The 22302-nt window shown below is 36.0% G+C and overlaps 3 protein-coding genes and 1 pseudogene across 3 annotated transcripts; all 4 read left to right on the plus strand.

Annotated features, from left to right (window-relative positions):
- The first annotated feature begins 296 nt into the window (after positions 1-296).
- On the plus strand, positions 297-1822 carry LOC104780145 (BAHD acyltransferase BIA1). The gene has a single exon (XM_087510152.1). The coding sequence runs from the start codon at positions 392-394 to the stop codon at positions 1718-1720; it is 1329 nt and encodes a 442-aa protein (XP_087366278.1). The 5' UTR covers positions 297-391; the 3' UTR covers positions 1721-1822.
- Positions 1823-6662: 4840 nt separating this feature from the next.
- LOC147945713 (uncharacterized) lies at positions 6663-9886 on the plus strand (annotated as a pseudogene).
- A 680-nt stretch (positions 9887-10566) lies between these two features.
- LOC147945714 (uncharacterized) lies at positions 10567-12941 on the plus strand. Its single transcript, XM_087509336.1, has 6 exons — positions 10567-11078; positions 11588-11720; positions 11809-12096; positions 12175-12381; positions 12471-12648; positions 12682-12941. The coding sequence occupies exons 1-6, from the start codon at positions 10567-10569 to the stop codon at positions 12939-12941; spliced, it is 1578 nt and encodes a 525-aa protein (XP_087365462.1).
- A 4625-nt stretch (positions 12942-17566) lies between these two features.
- Positions 17567-20681, plus strand: LOC104780144 (cytochrome P450 708A2-like). Its single transcript, XM_010504618.3, has 8 exons — positions 17567-17867; positions 17949-18273; positions 18367-18519; positions 19439-19672; positions 19770-19862; positions 19940-20018; positions 20102-20208; positions 20300-20681. Exons 1-8 carry the CDS (start codon positions 17659-17661, stop codon positions 20522-20524), a joined length of 1425 nt encoding a protein of 474 aa, XP_010502920.2. The 5' UTR covers positions 17567-17658; the 3' UTR covers positions 20525-20681.
- The last annotated feature ends 1621 nt before the right edge of the window (positions 20682-22302 follow it).

A 22302-nucleotide genomic window follows, 5' to 3' on the forward strand; every position in this document is an offset into this window, starting at 1 on the left:
TACAAAAATACACTTTCTTACAAAAATACTTTATCTTGTTATCTATTTTGATAATAAATAAAATGACTAAATTCTAAATCCTAAAATCTATCGTAAATATGAAATAGAGAATCCAAACCTAAAAAAAATTCTAAAAATTATTTTAACATATTGTAATTTTATAAAATAGGGCAAAAATGAAAATGGTTAAAAAAATAGTACCTTAAAAAAAAATATCTATAAAAGGTATTTCTAATAATTTCTCAAGTTTTGTGAGTCAGTATATATACTTCGTTTTTTTTTTACTGTATAGATGATTTATATTTAACCTAAACTTAATCAAGTGGCCTTTTTTTTTGTTTTCAAACTTAATCCTTAAACTTAGAAACTGACCAGATGTTTGTATAAGAAAATGTTCTCATCGTCCAAAGAGGAAACAACCATGGATACTGTGAAGGTTGAAACCATTGGTAGAGAGATCATAAAGCCATCAATTCCAACTCCAAATGATCTTCGAACTCTTCAACTCTCTTTTATGGATCAGATAATAGCTCCGGTTTACGCCGTTGCATTTCTTTTCTATACCAAAGATGATTTGATCTCTCAAGAACAAGCTTCCCAAACTCTCAAAACTTCCCTGTCCGAGACCTTGACAAAATTCCACCCTTTCGCTGGAAGAGTCAATGGATTCACCATCGACAGTAGCGACGAAGGCGCTGTCTTTGTGGACGCACGCGTTGACTGCACTCTCTCTAATTTTCTGAGAGACCCAGATATGAAATCTCTCCAAAAGTTGCTTCCTGTAGAGGCCGCCGAGACCAATTCGGCATGGCCATTACTTCTTGTGCAAGCAACCTACTTCAAGTGTGGTGGCATGGCCATCGGAATCGGCATCTGCCATAAGCTCGGCGATGCAGCCGCTCTCTCGTATTTCATCCAATTTTGGGCTGCCACAGCTCGAGGAGAGAGTGACTCGGTGGCCAATCCTGACTTTGTTTTCACAAAGCTTTACCCACCAGCAAATGAGATCATTAAAATTGCAGGGGAGGATCAGCTAGGTAAAAGAAAAAGTGTCACGAAGAGGTTTGTGTTTGTAGCATCTAAGATCGAAGAGCTCAAGAAGAAAGTCGCTAGTGATGCCGTGCCTCGACCTACGCGGGTCCAGAGTTTGACTTCACTTATATGGAAATGTGTTGTGGCTGCATCGACAGACACAATTCGTGAGAAAGTTCTGTACCAAGCGAATAACTTGCGGTCCAAGATACCCACCCTTTTGTCGGAAAACCTAATGGGTAACCCCTTGTACTCCACCCTGACCTTGAATGGAAAAGGCCAGATGGAGAGTGTAGAAATTGTTAAGGAACTGCAAAAAAGAAACGAGGAGTTATCCCATTTGATTCAACATAAGGAAGGGTCATCAGGTTTGACAGTAGGTTCGAAATTGCTTGGTGCAATGGCGGATACCAAGTTTAGCTACGAGCTTTATGACATGCACGTTGTAACTAGCTGGTGCAAGATTCCTCTTTATAAGACTTGTTTCGGGTGGGGATTTCCGGTTTGGTTCCCTGGAAATGTTTCTCCAATTCTAGAAAATGTGACTGTCTTAATCGACTCTAAGGACGGACAAGGAGTTGAAGCATGGGTGACACTGCCTCAAGAGGAGATGTTACGGTTCGAGCAGAGCACCGAGCTGCTTTACTTTGCCTCCCCAAATCCACGTTATCTCTTATCTAAGATGTAACTTTCTTTAAAATGCTATCCATCACAAGTGGGACCGACGTACTATTTCCCTCCAGAACTATCATATTGTGCCAGTTTCCCATCGATCTTTGCCTTTTTACTAGTTCTCCTTCGGACTTATAATCTCCACCTATTTCCCTCTGAATCCATACTTCTCCGCCTATTTCCTCATCGAACTGGGTTTACACGGTTTTGGGTCTAAACCGATAGAAATCCATGTCAAACCGGTATAAAATCAATTTAGAATCCTGGTAATAGATTTAACCCGACCCGACTTCTTCTTCTTCTATTTTAAACTCGATAACCCCAAAATTTGCTACTATGAACCCTAAAAATCAAAATTGAAAAGGAAATCCCTCTCTCTCAAAATCATGAGCAACTGTCCCTTGATCTTTTCTTTCAAGAAACAACCATCAACTCCTATCAGTGGTCTGCATGATTTTTTCCATGTTCTTCTAAGAACATCAAAGCAAACATAGAATCGCTTAAACACATCCTGTCCAGCATCGTTCTTCACCGTATCAATCTCTACAACAGAACCTTGATTTGCTTCCAATATCTCAGCTCCATAGTCTCTGAGCCGTTCAAACTGAGTGTCATATTCAAGCTCTATCCATCCCAAAGCCTTTCTCCTAGCAGCTTGACATTGACCCCTAGTAACTGATATCTTCCACTTTTCCATTATTGTCTGCTCCATCTTCAAAGGCATGTAATATTCTGGTTCTTCTCTAATCTTATCAAGAAATAACCTAGCTATGACTGGGACCTTAAACATTTCACACTCTCCATTAGGTACACAAATATGCTTGTTCGTGTAGAGTGTAATCCTCCACATCGAGTCATTGTGAAGAGATGCGGCATACACTTTCCACATGCATTTCCCCTTGCCAGTGAATAGTCGAGAACACACTCTTTAAAAGCGATTCCATTGTAGAAGCTTTGCCCTTTGTTCATCGAACCATCACCACGAACGATTCCACACCCCCTTCTCGCAGCATCACTATGAACACGTTCCTCAGCCTCATCCTCGCTTTCTGGGTACACGTTATGGCGAATCGATTCCTCCGTCTCCGTAAAATCTGTTGCCAACTTGTCCATATGAAATTCATCTCGATCCGCAGCTTCTTCGTCGAAATCTACTCCAATAAGCAGAGTCGTAATGGGAATTAACGCCATCGCAAGCGCCAAGAGAAAAGAATCGAGAAGAAGAAATCACAAAAAAATCTTAGGGTTCGTCGAGAGAGAAAAGGGGAAAATTGATTTGGGGATTTTTTGATTTTTAGGTTAAAGTTAGGTTTACTTATATAATCGGATTGTAATCGGTTAGTAATCCGGTTTAATAGGGTTTAATTTGGTTAATAAGGTTTGTGGTTGGTTAATCAAAACAGTAAACCGTTATAACCAAAACGATGGGAAATTTGAGGAGAAGTTTAAGTTCGATGGAGAAATAGGCGGAAAAATATGGATTCGGGGGGAAATAGGCGGAAGATATAAGTACGAAGGAGAACTAATGAGAATGCAAAGATCGATGGGAAACTGGCACAATATAATAGTTCCAAGGGGGAAATAGTACGTCGGTCTTCAGAAGTGACATTTATTTTTACATGTTTTAATATATAACAACTAAATAAATAAAAAAATTCCGATTGCATGGAATGGATCACCGGAGATATCGAAATGCTTAAAGTCAACAATTGTTTGCTTCTAGGCCTTGTTCATCTTCTCTTAAGTATTTTTTTTTTTTTTTTTTTTTTTTTTTTTTTTTTTTGAGAAAGATCTTCTCTTAAGCTATATTGACTTCAACATAAGATCTATATGTGTTTACTTAATATGCATCACTTAATTTTGCTAGAAGCTGTATTGGAAGATAACTTCAGTATATGGATGCAAGATTTGCGTTTGTGAATCGAGTTGAAAAAGATATATGTTAATGAAGGGCTGACAACATGGAATCAAAAGCTGGATCGAAGCTAGATCTAATTAAATTAACCGAAAATGAAACAAGTGTGTATTTTAATAATGATTTTTGTATCAATAAATAATAAAAGATGATCAAATACTTCAATTATTGGAGATGCAATATCAACTACTATTAACAATTATTTTTATTTTTTTGTCAATCTATTAACAATTATTATTATAGGAATGTTGCTGTTTTTTCACTAAAGAATAGCGAACATATAATAATTGTCAGTTTTATATTAGTTTTTATGGATAGGATACCACATAAGCATTTCTCAATTAATTCTTTTTTTTATCAAACCACTTGCATTCAATATTCAAAAGATAAGGTTCATACAAACAAAAATTATACTACAAGAAATAAGGGCATTCTCCAATGCCACAATAATGAAACAAAACAGAGATAAAGATAGTCGGTAATAGGTTTTTGAGAGCTTTGAGCCAGAACCTGGGAAGGATCTTGGTACATGTGAAATCAAAATTGTCGACAAACTCTTCCATGACCAAGTCAATGGATGAGAGATAGCCACTGTCATAAGACGTGTTGGCGTTAGAGAAGGGGTCAAGGCTGAGCTTCTCACCGGTTTGAGAAGGTCTACACGGAGTAGGAGCTTGACACAATTTTGAGCAAGGATTGGAATGCTCTATCGCTTAAGGATGTCTAGTGGAGTTGCCATAGGTTTAGAATGGTCTTGGAAATATCAAAACCGAAAATAACGCTCGGACAACTTGAGTTCTGGACCCAAACACCATAGACATTCAAGCGATACGATTCAAAGGGCAGAGTCAAACAGGTTACTATTACCAGGGTTCTCAGGAGGAGCAAGTGACGCCAAAGCAACAATGATGAATTACCTATAAGCTTTAATGTAGCATACATGGATTGAAATAGCTTTAGGGTTGGAGCCACCATTGTATGAACTTTTTCCCGGACAAAAATATAATGAACATGATTAAATGTAGAGATCACGGGGTATGGAGGCAGAGGAGTGAGGAATATTCGGTAACCAGCGCTTCGTGGAGGCATGGTCATAATGTCGTTCTTCATCACTCCACAGAGGTAATTAGAGGCCAGAAGCAAAGTTCCCGAGAGCCTAGAGCTTAGATGGAGAGTGCTCATCAATGGATTGCTTTGGATCAGGGATTGGAGATGGCATTCACGGACATCGAACAGAACTAACGAGATGAGATGTAGAAGGTGTCTTCTGCCCTTACAATCAAAAGGAGAGAGTGATACGATATGCCTTTGTAAATACTCGGATTTGTCAAAATTGGGTTTTATCCCTGAGGCTTTTACTGTTTAAACTGTTAATGGGCCGATGAAAGTGTCAAGGCCCACCAAAAGAAGCCCATTGTTCTTTTTGGTTGACCTAGTTGTATTGATAGCACGGCGGCGGTGGCTGGTCGGAGAAGGTGGGTAGATTCGCAGGATAATACGTATCTCCGATAAGCAAGGTTCCAGCAAAACCAAGCCAGAAGAAAGGTGAAAGGTTCGGACAAGGATCCACAAAGACATTTCAAAATTGTAAGGATGAGAGCTTGACCTGAAAATGGAGGTGCCGTGTGCCGTCGACGTCTCCACCGGGTGAGAAAGTAGCAGCTGATCCAAAGGAGGACTCACCTGCTAACCTCGGTGCCTCAGGGGAAGCTTTCTCAGGGCACTACAAGAAAACATGTCATAGCCGACTACATTTTACGACTATTATTCAGTCGCTAAATTTAGCGACTATTTGGTTACTCCGTTACGACTATTTTATGACTAAATAAAAACGATCGTACAGTAGTCGCTAAATTGCGACCAAATTCAGTAGTCGTCAAAATAGTCGCCATTTAACGACTACGTTACGACTAATATATAGAATTATAAATGCAGTCGTAACCTTGTCGTTATATAGTCCCTCAGTTACGACTATCTAGGTAGACGCATACAAGTCACCAAATTAGGCGACTATATTACGACAATATCGGCGGGTCGTACAGGTTGTCGCGTAGTAGTCGTTATTTAGCGACTATTATGCGACACTTTTGGTGGGTCGTAACGTAGTCGTAAAATATCGGTATTATAATTCACGTTTTTTTCGTTTGGGGGGGGGGGGGTTGGTGTACTTGTATTATGCGACTGAATTTTAATAGTCGCTTGGTAGTCGCCAAAATTGCCTATATATACCAGCTTCACCACTTCTTCTCTCTTCACTCACCATTTCTTCTCTTCTCACTCAATAAACACAAACACATTTCCGAAAATTAAAAAAAAAAATCTTCCAAAAAAAAAAAAAAAATTCTATTACTCTTGTATAATGTCTGGGAATTACAATTATAGTAATTCTCGAGAGTGGATGTATAAGAGGTTCGATGAAGTGACGGACAATTTTTCGGCGGAGTTTACAACGAGGATGGAGCAATTCATGGCATTTGCAAATAGTCAATCTCTAGCACAGAATAATGGGGGTATGTTCCATTGTCCTTGTAGTCGTTGTAAGAACGATAAATTTATGTCGGGAAAAAGAATTTGGAATCATCTTTTTAGCAATGGATTTATGCCTGATTATTATATTTGGTATAAACATGGGGAAGAAATCAATATGGATATAGGAACAAGTTATGTTGGTAGTGATCAAGAAGTAGATAATGTAGATGTGGGTAATGTAGTAGAAAATCCATATGTTGATATGGTGAATGATGCATTTCGTTATAATGTGGGGTTAGATGATAACTATCATGAGGGTAGTTCTCAAAATGTAGAAGAACCAATACGTAATCATTCAAAGAAATTCTACGACTTGTTAGAAGGCGCAAAAAATCCATTATATGATGGTTGCCATGAAGGTCACTCACAATTATCGTTAGCTGCTCGAGTCATGCAAAATAAGGCGGAATATAATATGAGTGAAAAGTTAGTGGATTCGGTGTGCGAAATGTTGAATGAGTATTTACTAGAAAGAAACCAGGCAACGGGTTCACATTACGAGACGGAAAAATTAATGCGCAATTTAGGTCTCCCATATTATACAATTGATGTTTGTATTAACAATTGTATGATATTCTGGAAAGATGACGAAAAGGAAAAGACTTGTCTGTTTTGTGGTGCCCAAATATGGAAGCCAAAGGATCCTCGACGTAGAACCAAAGTACCATACAGTCGTATGTGGTATCTACCTATTGCTGATAGATTGAAGAGGATGTACCAGAGCCACAAGACTGCGGCGGCGATGAGATGGCATGCTGAGCACAAATCTAAGGAGGGAGAAATGTGTCATCCTTAAGATGCGGCGGAGTGGAAATATTTTCAAGAACAAAATCCTCGATTTGCAGAAGAACCCCGTAACGTTTATCTTGGATTATGCACTGATGGGTTCAATCTGTTTGGCGTGTCTCGTAATCATTCATTGTGGCCTGTGATCTTAACTCCATACAATCTACCCCTTGGTATGTGCATGAACGAAGAGTTCTTGTTTCTTACAATTTTGAATTCTGGGCCAAATCATCCGCGAGCTAGTCTGGATATCTTCCTCCAACCTTTGATTGAGGAGTTAAAAGAGTTGTGGTCTACTGGAGTCGATGCATACGATATTTCCTTGAATGAAAATTTTAATCTAAAGGCAGCGCTAATGTGGACGATAAGTGACTTTCCGGCGTATGGCATGTTATCAGGATGGACAACCCATGGAAAATTGTCTTGTCCAGTTTGCATGGAAGATACAAAGTCGTTTTATCTCCCTAATGGAAGGAAGGTGTGTTGGTTTGATTGTCATCGAAGATTTCTTCCTCACGGTCATCCATTAAGGAGGAATAAGAAAGACTTCCTCAAGGGAAAAGATGCTTCGAGAGAGTATCCACCTCAGTCGTTGACCGGTGAGCAAGTTTATTATGAGCGGTTGGCTGAAGTAAAACCACCAAAAACCAAGGACGTTGGTGGAAATGGTCATGAAAAGAAGACTGCTGGCTATGGGAAGCAACACAACTGGCATAAGTTAAGCATCTTATGGGAGCTGCCTTACTGGAGGGACCTCAATCTTCGACACAATATTGATGTGATGCATACAGAGAAGAACGTTTTGGATAACATCATGTATACTCTTATGAGTGTGAAGGGTAAATCAAAAGACAACATCATGTCAAGATTGGATATACAAAAATTTTGTTCTCGGCTACAACTACATATTGATAGTGATGGTAAAGCTCCTTTCCCACCCTACACTTTGACAAAAGAAGCGAGAACAAGTTTACTAGAATGTGTCAAACATTCGGTGAGATTTCCTAATGGCTATTCATCAGACCTAGCTAGTTGTGTTGATAAGGAAAATGGAAAGTTTTCAGGCATGAAAAGTCATGACTGCCATGTTTTTATGGAACGACTACTTCCATTTATCTTTGCAGAACTCCTAGACCGGAAAGTCCACCTTGCATTATCAGGGATTAATTTCATATATATACCTATATTTTTTAAGTCATTTAATAGTAATTTCAAAGTAATTAACCCTAATATTTTGCATTGTATATTGTAGGGCTTGGAGCATTTTTCCGGGACTTATGTGCGAGAAATTTGCATAAAAGTCGCATTCAAATTCTAAAACAGAACATAATTCAGATCCTATGCAATTTGGAAAAGATCTTTCCACCATCATTTTTCGACGTGATGGAGCATCTGCCTATACATCTCCCTTACGAAGCTGAATTAGGAGGCCCTGTCCAATATAGGTGGATGTATCCTTTTGAAAGGTTTTTTAAAAAATTGAAAGGAAAAGCAAAGAACAAAAGATATGCATCCGGATCAATTGTTGAATCTTATATCAATGACGAGATTGCTTATTTCTTAGAGCACTACTTCGTCGCAAATATACAAACAAAATCAAGGTAAATTCTAAAATCAATCAAGGTAGATAAAACTGTTATCATTAATTTGAAAGTCATTTACTTTACTCATTTGGTCAGGTTAACACGTTTTGATCAAGGTGAAGCCCATGAATATCATGTCCCTGGAGTACCTCCTATATTTACTCACATCGGCCGTCCAAGTGGAGAAATGAATGAAGTATGGCTGTCTGAAAGAGACTATCAATGCGCACATGCATATGTATTACGAAATTGTGACTATTTTCAGCCAATTGAGAGGTATAATTAAGTTTATATCGATGAAGTAAAATAAATATTATATATATAATCCACACAAAAAAAATCTCATATATTTGTGTTGGTCTTGTATATATAGTATGTTCGAGGATTTTATTGGTGCAAAATATCCGGGACTCTCGGAAAAAGAACTCTCCACCAAAAGAGCTGACGAATATCATTTATGGGTTAAAGATTATGTATGTCTTTCTATAATCCTTATTAAAAATATTTTTATTATATATTATAAATAATTCTAATATAATATTGTGACTAAAATGCAGATTTCTTACTGGAACGCCACAAATCCATTTCCTACCTGGGTTCAAGAGCAAATCCAAATCCATTTACTGGACCTTTGAACAAGGTCAAAACATGGCCAATATATTTTACAAGAGGCTACTTATTTCATACACGTGATCATGGTGTTGGGCGAAAGACTTGTAACTATGGAGTCTGTGTTAAAGGTGAAAATTACACTGATGCATCCGATGCAGCGGATTTCTACGGGACTTTAACTGATATTATAGAACTCGAGTATGAGGGGATGGTCAATTTGAGAATCACACTTTTTAAGTGTAAGTGGTATGACCCTGTTATGGGTAGAGGCACTCGAATGAGCAATGGTGGCGTTGTAGACGTTCTATCACCGAGAAAATATAATAAATCCGAACCATTTATTCTAGGTACGTATATATATATATATATTTGTATATTATTTTTTAATGTCGATAATATATTTATGTGTAACTCATATTTGTGTTGATATTCCTAAACAGCCTCCCAGGCGCATCAAGTTTGCTATATTCCCTATCCATACACAAGGAAGGAATGGCTCAATGTTTTAAAAGTTAATCCGAGGGGAAACATTGCAGGAGAATATGAGAACAAAGAACCGACTCTTTTGCAAACAGAAAATGATGATGTTGTCTTGGTGACAACTATTGAAGATCTGGTTTTCGATAATTTAGAAGAAATAAATGAACCAATAAATCTTGATTATGATGTCGAAGATGCAGAACCAGAAGATGAATTTCAATGTAATTTATCATCTTCAGACGATGAAGTAGATGAAGACGAAGATCCTCCTAACTAATTATGCTTGTGTAAAATATTTGTATCAATTTGGATAATTATGCTTGTATCAAATATTATTAATAATTATGTTTCTATTAAAATAAATAATTATGTGTTTATATTAAATTGTAAATTATGACTAATTAGTTTCAAAATATTGAATTTTTAGTTTCAAAATATTAAACTTTTAGTTTAATTATGACTAATATTTAGTTTCTAAATATTAAACTTTTAGTTTAATTATTGTGACTAATTAGCGACTAATTAGGGACTAATTAGGGACTAATTAGCGACTAAATTAAAAAAATATGAATTAATTAATCTCAGCCCAAATAAACCTGGGAAACCAAAATAATTTCCCCCTAAACCAAAATTATTTCCCCCAAAACCAAAAAAAATTCGATTTTCCCCTTTACCTAAAACCTAATTTTTCCCCCAAAACCAAAACAAAAATCCCTAATCCGAAACTTTACTCTTCTCTTCTCTTCGATAACTCCGAAACTCTCCTCTTCGATAACTCTTCGAAACTCTCCTCTTCCCGATTTCTCTTCTGAATCCCGATTTGCTTTCTCTTCTCTGTCTGTCTTTCTCATCTGTCTCCCGGTTCTCTTCTTCACGATGGCTCCAACACAATCTGTAACGAAGTCTGCAACTAAGGCTCCGACCAAAGCTCCAGTTTAGCGAGGAAGAAAGAGGAAGATGGACCGTAATTTCTTCCAAAGAACCGAAGGGTCGACCCCCATCAAGGAAGCGAGAAGACCAAACCCTCTACCGCCACAATACAACTTTACGCCGGCAGCAGATTTGCCCCATCCTCAAACACCCCAAGAGCAAGACCACGTTTTCCCGAGACCCTCACCGTCAGGAGCACCACAGATCCGCAACTATCCACCGCCACAGACTCTTTTCCAGACCTCGGTGAACCAACAACGTCAAACTCAACAGCCTCTTTCGTCAGAGGAGGTACGAAACAATCCGCGACAGTCTCCAGCTGATCCTCCACTACAAGACGCTCCACCGTCTCCAGTTGATAACTCTCAAGCTCAGAGCCGTCCATCATCTCACGGTAACAACTACCATGAAGGCTCTGAGGCTTCAAATCCGGAGCTCCAGGAGGACACGATTGTCACTCTAAATGCCCTGCTTAGAGTTCCAAACCGTGAGAAGTTTACCACCGTCCTCTCCCCCACACCGATGCCAAAGACGACCTGGTATTAATACATTCTTCTAATGAGCTTGTCTGTTTTGATTGTTTGAGGTGGTTAGTTTGAGGATGGTTAGTTTTAGAACATTAATCCGGAGCTTGTCTGAGGATGGTTAGTTTTGATTGTCTGTGATGCTCTTTGATGGTTAGTTTTAGTACATTGATGTCTGTTTACATTGTTCTTAATAGGTTATGTTTTGTGTTGAGCCGGTTTGTTGGTATAAGTACTCAATCAAACAAACTATAACTGATTTGTTGGTATAAGTACTCAATCTTTGATGGTTCTTAATAGGTTCTGTTTTGTGCCTATATATATGTATAAGTACTCAATCTTTGACATCTGTTTTGTGTTGGACCTATATATATGTCTGTTTTGATTGTTCTTAATAGGTTCTGTTTTGCGTTGGTCCTATATATACATAAGTATAAGTATTCAATCTGTTTTGACATCTGTTTTGTGTTGGTCCTTATCTGTTTTAGAACATTGACATCTTTTTTGCTGTTTTGTGTTTGCAGGTTTACTCGTGACGAAAAATCGCGACTGGTAAGGAGCATTACTAAAAATTTTACAAATAAATTTGATGGTCCATACTACAGCTGGACATGTGTGCCTCGGGACAGACAACAGAGATGGTTCATCGAGTTTGCTGTACAGTTTTCTTCTCTCTTAACCTTTTCACATATAGGTTTACTTGTTGAGTTTCCACTAACATCATTATATTGTCTTTGCTATGTAGAAAACACACACATGGGATCCTTTGATTACTGGGACAGTTCAACAGTTTTTCGAGCTCATCTGCCAACGCCGGATGAAAGACATGGTTTGCAATGCCAAGACTAGTGGAGAGCGACCAAAATGGATCAGAGATACTATTTGGCAAACAATGGTTGATTATTGGGAGACTGAAGAAGCACAACAAAGGAGTCTCACCTACTCTAAAGCTCGTATGTCTGATCGTGGTGGTCTTGGTCCTCACGTCAACTTATCAGGGCCAAAGTCTTATCAACAAATCCATACCGAAATGGTTAGTAACTTTTATATACCCATAAATTTTGGAGCTTTAAATGATGTCATAACCCTTGATTCTTTTGTAACATTGCAGGAAAGGGAATTGGGAAGACCGGTTAGTCTTGGTGAGGTTTTTATTAAGACACATACCAAGCCAGATGGTACTTATGTTGACCGGAAGGCGGAGCAAATCTCTCTCAATTATGAGAAGAACTTGCAGCAGAAGTTGTCCGACCTTGGGGAACATACTTCACAGCCTCCAGAGCTCACAGCAGATGATTACACAAACATATTTATTCAGGTAAATATCACTTTTCACAACCCACATTGAATTATCTTTCGATTTCTACAGCCTCTTTATGTAGTGTTTTTCTCTTTGTTTTCTTGTAGTCTACTCAGAAAGATTCACGAGGAAACCTGTATGGAGTTGGAAGTCTTAAGCATACTCTTCAACCTCTTCTCAATGGCAAGGAAAACCAACAACAAGAGTATGCAATGTTTCAGTCATTGCAAGAGCAAATGAGGGAAACTCAACGTCAAATCGAAGAGCAGGCTGCTTATAATTCTCGTCGTGATGCAGAGGTTGCTGCTCGTGATGCAGAGCTTGCTGCCCGTGAAGCACTACATTTCCAAGCTGTGGCTGAGCAGAAGGACAAGTTAGAGCATTTGTCCTTAGTCGAGAAGTACCTGCGCAAAACTGACCCTGCCTTTATAGAGTTTATGAAGACTCAATCAGCTGAAGCAACCACAGAGCCACTCTCAACCACACTTCCTGCAACAGCTCCACCTTCAAATCCGGTTCCTTCTCCATCTTCAAACAGTGATGCTTTTAAGGTTAACTTCTCACCTACAATTTCATAGACCAAACTAATTAGCTTGTCTCTTTTGTTGAGCTTGTCTCTTTTGTTGAACTTGTCTCTTTTGTTGAGACACATGTATACTTGGTATGCATTTGTCTCTTTTGGTTTGTATATTTGTCTTGTGAGAAACTTGGTCTTTTGGTTTGTATTATAAATCATGGTTAATATGACTTTATTGTCTTAATCTTGTTTTTGTTCTATTTACAATATTGGTTTCATAATATTTTGAGAAACAGGTACCAATTTCAATTTAAAACATTTATAAATTTGTTTTCCACAAAACATTAGTCGCTAAACAAATTAAAATTACATTATTAATTTGTTTAGAATAGTAGCCAAATAGTCGTAAATCAATAAGCATGTTACGACAACGTTACGACTACAAGCAAAATTATTGTATATCATGATTAGTCGTAAATCCGTCGTAACCGAGTCTTCAAATGTTACAACTACACTACGACTCCTTTACAACTGCCTATATAACTGCTGGTTAATCGTAACTCTGTCGTATCGTAGTCGTAATTATTTACGACTCTGTTACGACTATGTTTACGACTACGGAATTTTGTCGTACAGTAGTCGTTAAATAACGACTATTTTTACGACTAATTCTTTTACCGACTAAGGATTTACGACTACACGTTTTAGCCGTAACTGAGTCGTAAACAGCAAATTAGCGACTACTTAACGACTCTTACTGTAGTCGGGAATGGGCTGTTTTCTTGTAGTGGGGGAGGATACACATCCAGATCTGATTGTACGCATGTCATTTGATTGTGGATCCGGTACACCGGCTGAAGCGTTCAGAGGAAAGAGGAGGGAGTTTACCGGAAACCACCTGCGCGTTTTAACTCTGTCTATTAATATTTCGCCAGGATCTGAGGTTTGTGGGGGGGGGATATGTAACCAAAAGAAAAACGGAGAAAAAAGTAAAGAAAAAATAGAGGAAACTTTAATAGCAAAGAAAGTAGATGGAGCGAGATCCCGATGCCGACGAGCAAAAGCTTCACGGACGTTGGAGGAGATTGATATATTTGAAGCCTCGGTAGTAGCACCTGAGAGAGAAAAGAGGTTTAAGAAGATTCACCTTTACAATGGAAAGACAGGTTTTTTATTTCTCAATTGATTCTATAATTTCTTTTTACAGTTTTATTATTAAATACTTCAATTATGGAGATGCAATATCAACTAATACTAACAATTATTATTATGTGAATGTTGCTATTTTTCACAAACAATAGCGAACATATAATAATTGGAATTTTTATATTTAAGGAGTACTTTTATGGATACCACATAATCATTTCTCAATTGTTTCTATAATTTATTTTTACAATTTTAGTTATGTACTCTCTAATGGAAAAAAAAATTTGGAAGTCTTTTAATTATTTATTTTATAACATTTTTATTGAGCAGACTATATTAAAGATCCTTTAAAACATATTTGATTAATATGTAGAAAAATAAGAAAGAAATTTTTTGGTTAATTTGGTTCTCGGTGTGGGATCTCTTTTTCATCATTACTATTACATAGGAGAATAAAATAATAAATATATATATACATATATATATATATATATGAATACAATTTGTCCTTATGCGAGTGCATTTATTTCAGTTTAACTAAAACAGGAATATACAATCCAAATAAACCGAAAATATTATAACCTGCAAATAAAACATTGGATACAAGCGACATATTGAAACATGGAATGTCGTTTGAAATTAAAAATATGTTTCCTCTGAAATTTTCAAACTGTTGAAATTGAACTGATCGAAAGTAACGATGGTCCCAATAAAAATCCAGAAAGAACATGTACAGTGCATATAAACTTAAATAAAAAAAAATTAAACCAATTAAATATTAATTTGTATGTATAGAGTCTCTCAAAAGATACTTAAAAGATCTCATTTGAGAACTAATTCTTAATTATCTTTGCTTATATATATCTATATATATATATATTAGTGAGTATTTTTTAAAAAAGGGAAAACGACTAAAATCAATCCCAACTATTTACCGAACACGTTTTCATACAAAAATTTCAACACCGTGCAAATAACAATTTGAACTGTATTAAAATTTAAACTTGTTATCTGAACTATATTAAATATTGTTAATTTCAACATCTGCTCAAACGGTGTTAAGTTATAATTTAACGGTGCTGAGTCAAATGACTATTAGCGTTCATGTGGCACCGAGACTGACTAAAACTAAGTCCTTTTGTATTGTGGCAAGAAAAAAAGTGTTTGACAAAAAAATAGGGTATTAAAGTCCATTTTCGGGTGTGTTGTGAGACTTCATTTTTGATCATTTATTGCCACAACACACTCAAAAATGACAAAATGACGTAGTTTTGGTAAGTCCCAATGCTATATGGATGTTACGGATCGTCTGACTCAATACCGTTAAACTCTGACTTAACATTATTCGAACAAACGTTGAAATTAACAACATTTTTATAGTTTAGATTGTAAATTTAAATTTTAATACAGTTTACGTTGTTATTTGGGAAGATGTTAAAGTTTGAGTATGGATAATTATTTGGCAAATAATTGGGATTGATTTTTATCGTTTTCCTCTTTTCAAAACTTCCTCGTGCGCTTATTTTTAGTTCTTGAAATTGATTCTAGTGGTTGACATTTAATATAAATCTAATAGTGGTTGGTTGTAGACACTCATCAAGATAAGACCATGAAATTTTATAGCAAGAAGGAAAAAGGGTATAAGTTTGACAAAAAAAAAATGATATAAAATCACAAATAATAACAACTTCGATTTTGTTTTTTTTTTTAATGTCAACTAAACAAGGTGAATTCAATTAAGAAAATATGACTGTAGCAAATATATCCCATATTCAAATTTGGCCACGAAAGCAATAAATTAAATTGGTTGGATGAGTAAAAAATCACCAAAGATCTAAACCAACAACCATCAACCAGCACTCGTCACCCCTAAGCCTGAGTCCTTTTCACTACACATTTTTCTAGATTTTACTCTAATATTACTTGTGATGACCCGACTATTAAATTGTGGGTTTCTAATTCAAAACAAATTGGCAATGAGTAGAGAGGTTCATATCTTATATATACCACTTAAGATCCTATTCAACTTCCAATGTGGGATATTGTATCCCTAATACGCCCCCTCGAGATGATGATTCTTCTAAGCATCAATCTCGGTATGTGCGGGCATGAATCAGCGGACCAAATATTTGGGCCGGACCGATTGTGCATTGGGTTGAGCATCTGCGGACCGGGCTTTGATACCATATTAGATTGTGGGCTTCCAACTCAAAACCAGTTGGCAATGAGTGGAAAGGCCCATATCTTATATATACTACTGAAGATCCTAATCAACTTCCAAAGTGGGATATTGTATCCCTAATACCGATTATATGCTTTCTTAATGGTTCCACGTCCTTTCTAGATTTGTGCGTCCACTTTTATTCGATGGTCTTTATGCAACGTCTAGGAGGCTAAGACCGCATGCTTTCTTAAATACTTATTTACTGATCTCTATAACTTATTACGCCATATTTTCCCTTATTTTGTTTTCATTCACACAGTTCCAACAATCATTTTTCAGAAAGTCACTTTTAAAATCGCTGCAGCTCAAACACGTTTAATTGTGGACTCTCTTAAGATGGTTGATCCAGCTCAAGCACGTTTAATTGTGGACTTCTCTTAAGACGCTTGACTGAAAAGATAATTTTACTTTTGTGACATAAGTGGCAAAATTAATATTTTAAACCTTCTTTGCATTCACCACAATATTTCCTGAAATCTAGGTGATACTATTCACCTCTACTAGCAGATTGTAACGTCCTTGTTGCTCACCAAGATCGTAACCTACTATCAGTGTGAATCTTCTTGGCTCCACACTAGTCTGAGTTTGTTCTGATACCACTTGCGACCTCCACCTTTCTTAATAGGTCCCACGTTTTTTTAGGCCAGTAAGCTTACCTTTATCCATGGCCAGTATGCTATGTGTGGAAAGTTTTCAATATTTTTTTCTATCGTTCGTACAAATTACTATGTGATCTTTTCCGATATTTTATCTTCAATCGTACAATTTTGACAATCACGTTCCAAAAGTCACTCATCTTGAAATCGCTTAAACTCAAATATACTTAATCGTGATGTTGTTTTTGAATAATTGACCGAAAATATAAATTCAATTTCGTGATTCAGATAACCAAATCAATTTTAAAAATATTTTTTTGCTTACATCACCGTATTTCCTGCAGGAAGATGGGGTAATTATCTAATTATTATTTAAGGGAAGTTTTGAAGTTTTGAACTGGTGACGTTATTAACTTAACTCTACACTGATAGGAAGCATTTTAATAATTTAATACAAAAATGCCATTAGAGACCTGTAAATCTTTAAATTTAAGCAACGGTTCAGGACATCACATATTAAATTTCTAATCGTTGATAATAATTCTTATTAGAAAAATTATATAATAACATCAGTAATTTAACTTTTACAGTAATTACCATTAGTGTATAATATAAAAAGTAATTTTAGGTTACACGCCAAACAACATCTAATAATTAAATAAATCAATACAACGTGATGTTTGACAATATAATATATATATATATATATATGTGTAAATCTGCTGAACTTGTAGTTATTTTCTTCTCTATATATATAATATAATAGAGAAGATCGGAACTTGTGACTCTTCAAACTTGAAAGACACAGTAAAATGAACATCATTTGGAACATTTCGATATGTGTTACAGCTTTAGTTGTTGTAGTGATCAGCAGATGGTGGTACCGATGGTCAAACCCCAAGTGCAATGGCAAGTTACCTCCGGGATCAATGGGTTTTCCAATCATCGGAGAGACAATAGCCTTCTTTAAATCTCATGGATTCTACGAGACCTCACCATTTCTCAAAAAGAGGATGTCCAGGTTAGAAGATCAAACTTATCATTTAGCGAGAAGATCCATTGAGTATTTGCATATATGTTTGTAACTGGGTGAACGTTTTAGGTACGGGACACTATTTCGGACCAACATTTTTGGATCCAACACCGTGGTAGTGACAGACCATGATGTGATGTACGAGATTTTACGGCAAGAAAACAAGTCTTTCATGTTTAGCCTTCCGGACGGGTTTTTCAAAGTCTTTGGAAAAGACAAGTCATTAGTCGATCATGGGAAGACCCACAAGCATGTCAAACAAATCACTCTGAACTTTCTTGGCACCGAGGGTTTGAAGTGGAAGTTGATTGGAGACATGGACCGAGCGACCTGCGAAGATCTTAAGTCAAAGGCTAGCTTGGGGAGCTTCGATATTAAGGAGACAGTTGCAAACGTATGTACATCAGGTTTTTTTTCTTTTTCTTTTTCTCTTTTTTGTTGATGAATTAAAATTTGTTAACAATAATTTTGTATGTTACTTTTGTAGTTGATAATAAAGCACTTGACCCCCAAGTTGATAAGTGACCTCAAATCAGAGGCTGAAGATAATCTAATGGACATCTTCATGGCCTTCAATCTTGACTGGTATAAGTCATCTTTTAGTCTTTCTACCTGGAAATCGTTTTACAAAGCTATTGTGGTAAGTACTTTGTCTCTGTTTTTAAGAATATCTTTTATACAGTAAAACTTTTAACAATTAATAACATTAGAATTCTGATATTTTATTAATTTTTAAAATTTAGATATATATTAGACCATCTGCACTAAAGCAACTCATATGAGTTGCTTATAATTAAATTAATTATATAATTAATATTAAACTAATCAAAGTAATCTACTAACAATTGTAAACAAAATCACTATTCCACTAGAGAACCATTATCAAGGTTGCGTATGCAATTCACCGTTATATAATTAATATTAAACTAATCAAAGTAATTTACTAACAATTGTAAATAAAATCACTATTCCACTAGAGAACCATTATCAAGATTGCGTATGCAATTCACCGTTTTGTCGAGAGAAGAAACAGAAATATATTAGTGAAAAGAAAGAAGAAAATAAGAAAAATAAAATAATTGTGTTTTATATTTAATTAATACACAATCAGAATTTGTCGCGTACTATTTCTTTACAGTTGCTTTCGCTTCTCTTTAGAGCAACGATTCTCACTTTTCAGCTTAGTGGCCCAATTTTTTATTTTTTTATTTTATTTTTGGCCAAAAAATTGTTTGAGCAATCCTTATAGAACACCGCTTACATGCTCTTAGGAGTAGATTTTTGCCGTCCGATCTAATAAAAATGCTTTAAAAATTAAAATGTTCATTACTTAGCTGCAATCGTGTTCTAGATATAAATTATCCATACCGTTGTTTTCCAATATCTAAATTAATTCATTGTACTTTTTGCACATGGACTGTATATTGTATGGAGTGTCAAATGTTTTTGACATAAGATATTTTAATTTATCTATAAGTTTGTTTGAAAAAATTGTAATAAAATACATTTTATTCTGTTGGACTAAAAGTCTAAAAATTGTTTCTATCAATTGCATCTAGGCACGCAAATCTGCGATGAAGGTAATAGCGAATGTTCTCTTATCAAGGAAAGAATCGGAAGAGAAGCAGGAAGACATCCTCAACACGATGCGAAAAGATGTCATCTTTGATGACCGAGCCGTTGTGGACAACATCTTTGCTATTCCTGTCGCCGCTAAAGATACTACATCTACAGTTGGTTCCATGGCAGTCAAATATGTTACCAATAACCATAAAGTTTTCTTAGAGTTGAAGGTAATATTTATATCGATATATAAGCTAACAAGTTTTCACTTATCTAAAGAAGACAAAAGAAGCATCGATTTGACATTATATGCTTATAATATGGCAGAGAGAGCATGATGCTATCCTTCAAAACAGAGTTGATAAGAAATCTGGATTAAGCTGGGAAGAGTACAAAAACAACATGACATTCACCAATATGGTAACTTTTAGATATCTTTTAGTAATTTCAATAATAATATGAGGAAGATTAAAGACGAAGCATATGTTGCAATGCAGGTGATCAATGAGACTCTTAGACTGGCAAATGTGACTCCAGTATTGTTTAGAAAAGCTTTAAGAGATGTTGAAATCCAAGGCAAGTATTACTATTAAAATGTGGCCACTTCTTCAAACGTATTCTCTAAATTAATAGTTTTGTGGTGCAAACATTTGTCACAGGATATACGATTCCAAAGGGTTGGATGGTGGTAGTTGCAAGTTCACTGATTCATTATGATCCTGCGATATATGAGAACCCTTACGAGTTTAATCCATGGAGATGGGAGGTATATACTAATTCTAGTCTTTCTAAAGCATTTTCGATATCTAATCAAAAATATCTTACAAAGAATATAAATTGATGAAAACGTGGAACAGGGCAAAGAACTGGTTCATGGTTCTAGGACGTTCATGGTATTTGGAGGTGGATTGAGATTGTGCCCTGGTGCAGAATTTGCAAGACTTCAGATTGCAATCCTCCTTCACCATCTTGTCATCAACTACGATTTCTCGATGGCACAAGACACCGAGGTCACTCGTACACCACTAGTTTCTTTCCCCAATGGCATCAATTTGAACATCTCTCATTCTCCCACCGATTGATTTGGAGATCTTAAGTCTATCTAAATGTACACATGGTAATGTAAGCTTCGTATTCACATGGAGGATAATTTAATCTCTATCCAAATATTATCAAACTTTGTTTAAAGTTAAATAAATTTGAAGACTTCGAATAAGAAGATATTTTTATTTTCCTAGATATAGAAACGTGTATTCAGATTTCGGTGAAGTATTCCACTAACTTTATGAGTGAGCACTACAAAACTCTTAGCGTAAATATTTAATGATGTCAAATGTTTTTCGCATCAAAAATTGTGTTAAATATATCTACATCAAAATTAAACGTAACTTCTCCAACTGTTGTGCTTGTTCGCACAGATGGCATGTTCAATAGGGGAAGCAAAAAAAAAAATCTAGCAAACTAATAACATATTTTAGTAGAAAGTTTAACATAAGAGACATGGGATTAGTAAATGTCATCCTATGAATCAAGTTCACTATAAATTTTGACGGAATCATCTTTTCTCAAACTGATTATATGGAAATGATATTTGAGAGATTATGAATTACTCAAGTAGGTCTATGAAAACTGAAATTATCATAATCTTCACTTGACAAAATTACTCAGGTAACGTAGTGTCACAAGTAGAGTATTGAGCTATAAATTTGCGGTATACTAAATATTATGAGTTGTACCATGGAAATGTAAAGCAATTTTTGAAGGCTCCGTGTCAATTGGGGATGTTAGACTTCAGATAGTCAAAGTTCACAAGATTCATCACATAACACAGAAGACAGAACCTATAGAGAACAGAATATCTGAAACCTCAATAGATTATATCTAGTCAGATGGGAAACTTGCAACATATCGTCTTAGTTATTTTTAAAGGTACTCACAATAAAAAATTTAAAAATAATAATAAATCAAATTAAAAAATGAGAAACTTTTTTCAGAAAGCATCTTAAAAATCTTTCCTTTTATATATGACAGTTTATAATTAATCAATTTTTTTTTCACATTTATTATTTAAATATATAATAATATTTTAAAAATGATTAAAATATATTATTTTGAGCAACCCTCATAATTGCTAGTTGCTACCAATGCTGATTGTCTTAGCTGGCCATTTCCTAAAGGTATGGCACGAGATCAAATGGTCAAATCATCGACAAAGGGGGGAAAAATAGTTTAAAGTCTACGAAGTTAGATGGTGCTTGATTGGAACCCTACCTACATCATAAAAAATCCCAAGACATATATTAAAGGAAAGAAAATTAAATCATTTTGTTATTTAATAATTTAGATCAGTTCCTAGTTCCTAGAATTCACTAGTGCTGCTACGTATACAAGTTGAAGTTAAGGCCATCTTTATCGACTTGTGCTGTGTTCTAAGGCTTTTTTTAAATGAAAGTATTGTAAAAGTGGCCTTAGAACATGTTGATGGATCTTAATTCAGAACTGTTTCTAGGCTTGTTCTACTGTGACGTGGCGTACTATGATTGGAAACAATTTTTTTGCAACCGAGAGATCGTTTCATTTTTCATTTTGTTCGATATCGTGGCTAGGGTTTTCGTGTTTCTCTCCCAAACGGCGATAGCTTGCATATGCACCATCTTCTCCGATTAAGGTGTATTTTCCGGCCATTAAAACACCAAAATCGAGAGGCAATTTCGCCTCTGTCTCCTCTATTGCAAGTCAAGTGATCTCCTCGTTTCCTCTGTCTCCTCTGTCTCGCCAAACTCAAGAGATCTCCTCGTCTCCTCTGTCTCCTCTGTCTCGCAAATCTCATCTCCGGCGATATAGACAAGATAATCTCATC

Source organism: Camelina sativa, chromosome 4 (assembly GCF_030686135.1).
Source record: "Camelina sativa cultivar CO46 ecotype springtype chromosome 4, ASM3068613v1".
NCBI lineage: Eukaryota > Viridiplantae > Streptophyta > Magnoliopsida > Brassicales > Brassicaceae > Camelina > Camelina sativa.

What these genes read in the sequence shown, in the direction of transcription:
- LOC104780145 (XM_087510152.1), top strand. Translation starts at nt 392, where the DNA reads ATGTTCTCATCGTCCAAAGAGGAAACAACCATGGATACTGTGAAGGTT.
- LOC147945714 (XM_087509336.1), top strand. Translation starts at nt 10,567, where the DNA reads ATGGACCGTAATTTCTTCCAAAGAACCGAAGGGTCGACCCCCATCAAG. An exon ending in GATGGTTCATCGAGTTTGCT is followed by an intron (nt 11,721 to 11,808) that starts GTACAGTTTTCT and finishes TTTGCTATGTAG; the next exon opens with AAAACACACACATGGGATCC. An exon ending in ACACAAACATATTTATTCAG is followed by an intron (nt 12,382 to 12,470) that starts GTAAATATCACT and finishes GTTTTCTTGTAG; the next exon opens with TCTACTCAGAAAGATTCACG.
- LOC104780144 (XM_010504618.3), top strand. Translation starts at nt 17,659, where the DNA reads ATGAACATCATTTGGAACATTTCGATATGTGTTACAGCTTTAGTTGTT. An exon ending in CGTTTTACAAAGCTATTGTG is followed by an intron (nt 18,520 to 19,438) that starts GTAAGTACTTTG and finishes AATTGCATCTAG; the next exon opens with GCACGCAAATCTGCGATGAA. An exon ending in ACATGACATTCACCAATATG is followed by an intron (nt 19,863 to 19,939) that starts GTAACTTTTAGA and finishes GTTGCAATGCAG; the next exon opens with GTGATCAATGAGACTCTTAG.